Source organism: Bison bison, unplaced genomic scaffold, assembly GCF_000754665.1.
Source record: "Bison bison bison isolate TAMUID 2011002044 unplaced genomic scaffold, Bison_UMD1.0 scf7180017864453, whole genome shotgun sequence".
NCBI classification, from domain to species: Eukaryota; Metazoa; Chordata; class Mammalia; order Artiodactyla; family Bovidae; genus Bison; species Bison bison.
In genome coordinates, this window is record NW_011495015.1 from 2,166,339 (window position 1) to 2,175,777 (window position 9,439).

General features: G+C 42.2%; 1 protein-coding gene across 1 annotated transcript in view; it reads right to left on the bottom strand.

The window, feature by feature from the left end:
* Nucleotides 1-6,960, bottom strand: part of NDUFV2 (NADH dehydrogenase (ubiquinone) flavoprotein 2, 24kDa) — a 25,818-nt gene extending 18,858 nt beyond the window's left edge. Inside the window, exon 1 of the mRNA XM_010859118.1 lies at nt 6,894-6,960. Coding sequence (XP_010857420.1) covers nt 6,894-6,960 — 67 coding nt within the window. The remainder of the gene's footprint in view (nt 1-6,893) is intronic.
* Between the last annotated feature and the right edge of the window lie 2,479 nt (nt 6,961-9,439).

The window sequence follows — 9,439 nt, forward strand, 5'->3', positions numbered from 1 at the left end:
AGTAGTATCCAGGAACCTGGCTCTCCGCCGATCCGGGCTTATGGGGCGAGTTTCTCTCCTGGAGCCTTAAGAGGATTTAGCTGTCTCTCTTTTGATTGTACTTCTCTAGAAAAAGCTCCGTGGTAACCCCTATCAGTCGTGTGTTACACATTGCAGAATTGAAGGCAACTGGGCTGCCTGCTCTCGGCTCCCGTTCTTCTGCTTTGAGGTGCGAGCCTTCGTGTTTAGGGGGAAATAATACGATAATAATATAGTCTAGACTTGGCTCCGGAGTCGCGGAGAGTGGGAGGTGGAAGGCAAGCTGGACGGCCCTGAGTGACGACTGCCGGGCTGCGTGGTAGTGCTCCCTGCTATTCTCGGTTCTTTGTACGTGTTAGAAATTTTCCATAATAAAACTTTCCATAAAGAAAAAAAGCCACTTCCTCCTTGCTGTTTGTCTGGTCATCTCTGGAAATTCCAGCAAATATGTGCTTGGTAACAGCTGTTCTGTGCCGAGCTCGTTTCCTGCAGTGGAGGGTTTACCCCGCCGCCTGCTTTGCTCCTGTGTCTCGCACCCACTCCCTTCCTTCTGCCCATTTTCTTCGCTGTAATAAACTTGTGAATGATTTCTGAACTTTCACATCAGAACAGGGACTTTTTAAAAGCATATCCTTCATTAATTTTAAAACTCCAAAATATCCCTTTGCAACTCTATGAGTCATGTTTCACAAATGAGGGAATTCGAGTCACAGAGGGCTGCCAGCCAGTAGCTAGGAATAGACACCAAATGCCTTGGTTCCCATTCCTTTGCCTTATCTTTTATATTGGTTTGCGTCTTCTAAATTGGCTTCAGTATTTCCCTTTAAAAGGGAAAAATATTCTGGGCCTCAGTGTTGATTCAAGCTGTTTTATTATAGTGTTAGTCTCTCAGTCATGTCCAACTCTTTGTGACCACGTGGACTGTAGCCCACCAGGCTCCTCTGTCCATGGGATTCTCCAGGCAAGAATACTGGACTGGATAGCCATTCCCTTCTCCAGGGGATCTCCCTCACCAGGGATTGAACTCCGGTCTCCCAAATTGCTGGCAGGTTCCTTATCATCTGAGCCACCTTATAATAATATTATAACATTACCTAAATATTAATACACCTAACACTATTATACACATAACTTTTGTAGTTCTTTCATAACATCACAAATACATAGAAACTTATACATGAATGATATTGATTGATAAGGCATGGGTTCCTTACACCTGGAATGCGTGCTGTTTTACTGGATTCTATGAGGGCCTTCTCTGACCTTCTGGTCTGAATTGCTTTCCCTAAATACACCTACCTCCAATTTCATCACCATATTTACCACCAGGTTATAACCAACATAGGTGGAGACTCCTGCCCTTCTCAACTCATTCGGTTCAACAACCTACACTCTACCTGTCATGAGAGGAATTCAGTATTTGTTGACAATGAAAATCTCATACATGGTGCAGATATTTGGCCTCTCTAAAGGGGCTGTATGTCTGGTTGGATCCAGGCTTACACGCACAGGTACTGGTGAGAGCGCTTTTCTAATACAAGGAACAGGAAACCTAAGTAAAGTTGATTGAACAGTACTGGGTTCATGATCTCACATGAAAAGAATTCCAGAGGTAGAGCAGTTCCAAGATTCGATTATTCAGTTACTAAAGGAGTCCTTAGAAACTTGAGTGCCTTCCGTGTTTTCCTCTTCCATTTTCAGCTGGGTCTCCTATGATGGTCACAAGACGACTGCAGCAGTTCCAAGGACTGGATAGAAATGATACCATTCCGAGGGAGAAAAAGAACTCTTACCTTTTAAGGAAGAGCCCCAGATGTTCCTCCAGCAGATGTCTTTGTCTCATGGGCATTCCTGCTACGGTAGTTAATGGACAGGCTCTGGCATCAGAGCTGGTTGAGGGCTTTGTAGTGGTGTGACTCTGGGCAAATTATCTCTGTGAGCTTCCATTTAAATGGTACCCTCCTCAAAGCTTTACCCTGGAAATGAGATAGGTTACAAACCACCTATAAAAATGAAACACCTGTGAAATGCTTTTAAAAGTACTTAGTTTAAAGTAAGCATCAGCAGGGGTCTTCCATGGTAGAGCAGCATCTTTGGAGGTGATAATCCGTACAGTGTATATTTCATTGGCGTCCAGCAGTGAGCAAAGACTTAGCAAAATAGGTGCCCCAAATTTCTGTTACTTAGGAGCGAAACCAAAGAGTGAAAAGAGTAATGCTTAAAATATGAAAGTTCAGTGTTAAGAGAATGTCTAGCCTGTTAACACTTTTCCAACAATGATACCCAAAGTAAAATGCTTTTAGTTCAACATTTAACTGCTGGTAAGTGCGACACCACTTTGTTCAGCAGTCCAAAGGATTTGTTAATGGCCAGGGTGATTTTGGCTTATCCTTAACCCAAATAATTCTCAAGTGCAAATGTCAGGATTGATATCTCTCACACCCAGTAACCTGAGTTCATTTCTAAAGCTACCCCACTGCACAGTCAACTATTCTTCCCTGAGTCCTTAGGTTAGAATTGTGGGGGCTGTTTGAAAAATCCCTATCCTTCCTTCTACTTTCAAAGTCATGGTTTCTGAACACAGATCCACATGGACATGAGTGATTTCAAATGTTAGTGACCTAACCATGTAGGCATGATTAAAGCTGGGTTGATTACATACATGTGGATTTCATTCCAATCCCAAAGAAAGGCAATATCAAAGATTATTCAAACTACCATACAACTGTGCTCATTTCAAATGCTAGCAAGGTAATGCTCAAAATCCTTCAAGCTAGGATTCGGTGGTAGGTGAACCGAGAACTTCCAAATGTACAAGTTGGATTTAGAAAAGGCAGGGGAACCAGAGATCAAATTGTCAACATTCAGTTGGATCATAGAAAAAGCAAGAGAATTCCAGAAAAACATCTGCTTCATCAACTATGCTAAAGCCTTTGACTATGTAGATGACAACAAACTGTGCAAAATTCTGAAAGAGATGGGAATACCAGACCACCTTACCTGTCTCCTAAGAAACCTATACGGAGGTCAAGAAGCAGCAGTTAGAACTAGACATGGAACCATGGACTGGTTCAAAATTGGGAAAGGAGTATATCAAGGCTGTATATTGTCACCCTGCTCATCTAATTTATATGCAGAGTACATCATGCAAAACACTAGACTAGATGAATCACAAGCTGGAATCAAGAATCAGCAACCTCAGATATGCAGATGATACCACCCTTATGGCAGAAAACGAAGAGGAACCAAAGATCCTCTTGATGAAGGTGAAAGAGGAAAGTGAAAAAGCTAGCTTAAAACTCAACATTCAAAAAACTATGATCATGGCGTCTGATCCCATCACTTCATGGCAAATACATGGGGAAAAAGTGGAAACAGTGACATATTTTATTTTCTTAGGCTCCAAAATCACTGTGAACGGTGACTGCAGCCATGAAATTAAAAGACACTCACTCCTTGGAAGAAAAGCTATGACAAACCTAGATAGCATATTAAAAAGCAGAGACATTACTTTACCAGCAAAGGTCCATATAGTCAAAGCTATGGTTTTTGCAGTAGTCATGTATGGATGTGAGAGTAGGACCGTAAAGAAAGCTGAGCACCAAATTATTTATACTGTTGAACTGTGGTGTTGGGAGACGACTCTTGAGAGTCTAAACAACTGAACAACAACATACATGTAATGGACATTATGGCTGCCTGGATAGCATATATTCCACTATTCTAAGTTAGTGCTATTGCCATAAGCAGAGAGAAGTTGGCCCTAACAATATTGGTCAACCATTTAAGAATACATGTGTTTTGGGGTGGGAGATGGGGCACTGGGAGTCAGGAGAGCTAGAATAAAGTTGAGAGGAAATGACCAACTGTGAGAACTTTGGCTCTGCCAGTCCTATGCTTTCTACTCCAATTGAAGCATCACAAACAGGAAACATTAAGGATGTGGAATAATGGAAATCATGAGCTTTGTCATCAGAGGGACCTGATTTGCATTTTGACATCATCACATACTAGATTCTGTGAAGCTATGGTCCTCAGTTTCTGAAAGTATAATGGGAACATTAAACTGTTCAGTTTATGGAAAATGATGAAGGTGACTCCTGGCAAAGAGTTCCTTTCAGTACCTAAGAGGGGGTCTGCTCCATCTGTGGGACGCTTTAGTCGGGAGTTCTAAATTGTGACGGTCTCCTCGGTCACAGCCTACTTATTAAGGCAGCCTTGAGCAGATCACTGTGTACCTTGCCTCTAACGTTGCCGAGTGGCCTGCCTCGCCTGGCTTTCTAATGTGTAATGGGAAATGCAGGCCCAGTCCTGCTTAAAGGGAAGAAATGTGGCTGAGAGCCAGTTGTTATAAAATCAAAATTCAAAGGAAGGGAGAAAAAGGGATAAGGTTACTGCTGGTGAGTAAGAGAGAGTTGTAGGAGGTGGGCGGGGGTGGGGGAGTTCTTCAAGCAGAAGATTTGAGAGTGCAAAGAAGAGTCACCAGTCACAGTGGTCCACTGAAGCACTCAGCTGTTTTGTGCTGTTTCACACCTGGGTGAGTGGGGATAAGGAAAGTGAATCATCTCTTCACAGTCCTTCCAGATTCTCCTCAAATTAACCAGGGATGAATGGACCAAACGGGAATGAAAATCAGAACAGTCAGTAACTTAGCTACATGGACTCCCAGAGTAGACTGTTAAAAAAATAATAATAATAAGCAAAACGTCATGTAAGCCATTAACATATTCAGGTGACTTCCCTACTGTGAGACTGAACCTAGTGGCTTCCACGGCTCACGTGAAATTTTCTACTCAGAATTTGATCAATTTGATCAAGTAATCAAAGTACTTAAACAACAATGAATATAATGTCTGCCTAACAGATTGGAGAAATTTTAAGACTGCTCATCACTGGTATCAGAATGTGGAGCAACAACCTATCATCCATCACGGCAGCAATGCAAATAAGATCAGCAATGTGCACTCAGTTTCTTAACATGCAGATCCTTTACCCCGCAAGTTTACGCCTGTGAATTTATTCTAATGAAATGACTAGAAAAGTCTACAAAGTTGTATGTACCCCACAGTATTATTGGGCTTCCCGAGGTGGCACTAGTGGTAGAGAACCTGCCTGCCAATGCAGGAGACATAAGAGATGCACGTTCGATCCCTGGGTCAGGAAGATCCCCTGGAGAAGGGCATGGCAACCCACTCCAGTATTCTTGCCTGGAGAATCCCATGGACAAGGGAGTCCAGTGGGCTATGGTCCACAGGGTCACAAGAGTTGGACAGGACTGAGGCGACTTAGCACAGACACACAGTATTATTTATAATATTGAAATCCTGATTGCCGTGTAAATGATCATGATCAATAGAGAACTGATTAAACAAATTACAGTACAGCCATACAACAGCTACAGATTAAAAATTAATAAAGATCAGTATTTATCATAAAAGAAAAACACCCACAATAGAGTTTAATTTTTAAAAATTTACAGAATATTATGTATAACATGAGCACATTTTTTGTATGTGTATCGGAGAAAATGCAGAGAGGTACATATCAAAATGTTAAAAAGAGTTCTCTCTGGGTTAGAAAACTTTACACCCTTTGTACTGAATTTATTTCAATTGATATGTATTATTTTCATCACACGAAAAAGAAAACTATGTTAATTTTGAGAAACAGTCTAAGAAAAAAACAAAAGTTAAAAATGAGTACTTTAGGGAGACTTCCTGGTGTTCCAGAGGTTATGCCTGTGCTTCCACTGTAGGAGGCATGGGTTCCATCTTTGGTCAGGGTACTAAGATCCCGCATGACCCAAAATAAAAGAGCAATAAGAAAAAAATGTTTTAATGAATAACTTTGTTAATAATTTTCTTTTATACTCACTTCTTTTTACTAGATGAAAACCTTCAGAGTTGCTTCCTTTAACTACTACTGATTTTTATTCAGGTCTTTGTTTAGGGCTGGGAAGAGGGAAATGGGCTGTTTCTTAGGCTCTTTGGGGAGTTACAATTCTAGGCAAAAGAATTAGCTCTGGAATCCCTCCCACTGCTCCTTCTAGTCAAAGCTATGGTTTTTCCAATAGTCATGTATATAAGAGTTGGACTATAAAGAAGGCTGATCACCAAAGAACTGATTGTTTTGAACTGTAATGCTGGAGAAGATTCTTGAGAGTCCCTTGGACAGCAAGGAGATCCAACTAGTCCATCCTAAAGGAAATCAGTCTTGAATATTCATTGGAAGGACTGATGCTGAAGCTGAAACTCCAATACTTTGGCCATCTGACTCATTTGAAAAGACCCTCATGCTGGGAAAGATTAAAGGTGGGAGGAGAAGGGAATAACAGAGGATGAGATGGTTGGATGGCATCACTGACTCAATGGACATGAGTTTGAGTAAACTCCAGGAGTTGGTGATGGACAGGGAAGCCTGGTGTGCTGCAGTCCACCGGGTCGCAAAGAGTCAGACACAACTGAGCGACTGAACTGACTGAGCAACTGAACTGACTGAGCAAGGGCGCTTGATCCCAGTGCTAGGCCTTCATGGTCCTGCGTGGAAGAGGGGTGCTTTTGGCAGGATTTGCAAATTGTGTGCCAACTGTGTGCATTAATGTCAAGAGAAGAAGGAGCTCTGGTTCCAGGAGGTGGAAGGACAGGAGTGGCTGTGTGAACTTCGAGACAGCCTGATCTCATAAGTCTTGGTATCAGCATTTCAGAGCAGAAGACACTAGACAAGATCTGGTCCAATCTCTTCACTTAAAAAAAATATATATATTTTTTAATTACTGAGGTGGCCAAGCTGTTAACAACTGCCCTCTCCTTTAAGAATAAGTTATTAAATGTCACATTCTGTGAAATGGTGCTCTAGCACACTCTGTAAAGCTTAACGGAAAGACCCATTCTGTTCATCTGGGGAGTAGCGCGGTAATGCTCGGTTTCCTAGCTGCAGCCCCATGACTTCTTGTGTTTATATAGTCAAAGGTCAAAAGCTGACTAACAACAGAGAGCCCTTTCCTTTTGCATCACTTTTCAGCTTTTCAAAGAACTTAAAATAAACTACCATTTTCCATTATTTACTTAAGGGATTTGTTTGGCAGAATTTGTAGCTCTTGGGAACCCCCGTGTCATTCTCACGAAGTACACAATCTGATTCTTACTGACCTACCAGCATCTAAGGAATGTGAGGATCACTCTGCATGATGTGTGCCACCCACAACAGAATAAGATAGCTGAGCTGTCCTGTAAGGTTTGTGACTTTCCACAAATATCTGATATGTATAGAATCAGGAAACCACTCTTCCTGAGACAGAGGGAACGATAGAGATGGAGATAACAGAGAAGGAGGTGGGGAGAAAGAAAGAGAAATAGGAGAGAGTCTGTCACACCAAGGATTAATTTCCCCTGAATAAAAGAACTTTCTTTTCTAACCAGCATTTCCTCTGAGGCAAACAAAGGCACATTCTGAAAACCTACAGCAATCCTGGACTTCCAAGGGCTTACCAAAATGCCCAGATGGCATTGTGCAGAAAAGGGCTTACAATAATTTTCACATGGATTCACTCTTCTGCTAAACTCCAATTCAGGAGTTTAGGTCTGTGAGATGCCAGACCTTACAGCACATACAGGACTTCAGTCCTTGCTAGTGAACCTCACTAGATTCTAGAACTTGAGTTCTAAATTGTACTTGCCCAATGACTGTGCTACAAAGTTCAACCTGATGGTAATAACAAGTGCAGATTTCACCAGATACCATCTCTGTTAGTCCACATTGTTTAGTCGCTAAGTCTGACTCTTTTGTGACCCCATGGACTATAGCCTACTAGGCTCCTCTGTCCATGGGATTTCCCAGGCAAGAATACTGGAGTGGATTGCCATTTCCTTCTCCAGTACACACTGTAGGTTTTCTCAGAATAGCATTTTGAAAGGTACTGAAAAATGAAGTCACCAGAGCTAATGTGGGGATTGCCCGGTTGACATTCTTTCAACCAAGTATTTGTTCAGATTGCAACAATAGTAAACTTCCTCTTTTCATGACTACTTTCAAAATTGGCATAATATTTTGTTAAATGTGTAACCCAGGTGAAAAAAGTTCTAAGAGGAACAGACTTTTTTATTCACTGAACCAGTCCTCAATCCATTCAGTGTTTGCCAAGTTCCTTTCATGAATCAGGGAAGGGAGCTCAGGTGCTGACAATATCAGACTAAGGACACAGTCCTGCCTTCAGGGAGCTCACATTCCAGCTACTAGCACACGCCTGGGTTCTTAGGTGTATATGTCCACAGAAGGGAATGGAATGTACAATCTCAGACTCTCCTATTATTAATACATGGTCAATTCTCTTTGAAATCTAGTGTTCTTTGCTGTAATGTAATTTTGCAACTTATCCTGCTGTTTTGGGAATAATACATCTGCAAAATAACAAACATTATTGAGCACCTGTTATAACCAGATGGTAAGGGTCCACCATGATGGACATGAAGACTTATAGGAGGAGACTCAAGTATCCACCTTCCTTGTATTCATGGCCTTAAGTAATCGCCTCCTGTAAGTGTAGACTTGCCCTAACCAATAGACTATGACAACGGTGATGGATGTCACATCTATAGCTAGGTTAGGAAAGACTATGACTTCTTCCCCTGTTGTATTCTTGGCTTCCATGCTTTGGTGATGCAAACTGTATGGTGATGCCATACTGCAGAGGCCCACCTGGCAAGACCCTGAGGGTGGCTTCCAGCCAACTGCCATCTTGGAACTGAGGCCCTCCATTTCCCAGTCCCTGAGGAACTTGATGCTGCCAACAACCCTGTGAATCTGGAAGCAGATCCTTCCCCAGTCAAGCCCTCAGGTGAGGTTCCAACTTGGCCAGCATCTTGACTTCAGCTTCTAAGAGACTGAGAAAGAGGGCCCTGGCTGACTGTGCCCAGATTCCTGACTCACAGAAACTGTGACATAATGTATGTAACTTGTTATAAGCAGGTAAGTTTTAGTAGAGTAATGTGTAATGTGGAAATTACCCCTGTTCTCAAGAGGTTGCAAGGACAGACAGAGTCAGACAGAACACGGACTACAGCACAACGTGAAAAGAAGTGCCACCTTCAATGACTTGGTAGGGGTTTAAATGAAGGACTCAGTTCCCTGGTTCTGGTATTGTAATTCTTGTCTCAAGCTCACTTGATTTCTGTCATAGATTTTCCATCTGGCAAAGCTTTTGAGCAACCCCATCACTTTAGTGCTTGCCCTGTACCCCACCTGAAACGAAGAATAATAGTACATATTGGAATTGCCCTGCTTCATGATGTGTTACTTGGGGGTAGGGGGAGAATTTTATACTTCAGTTCAGTTCAGTTCAGTCGCTCAGTCGTGTCCGACTCTTCGCAACCCCATGAATCGCAGCACGCCAGGCCTCCCTGTCCGTCAGCAACTCCCAGAGTTT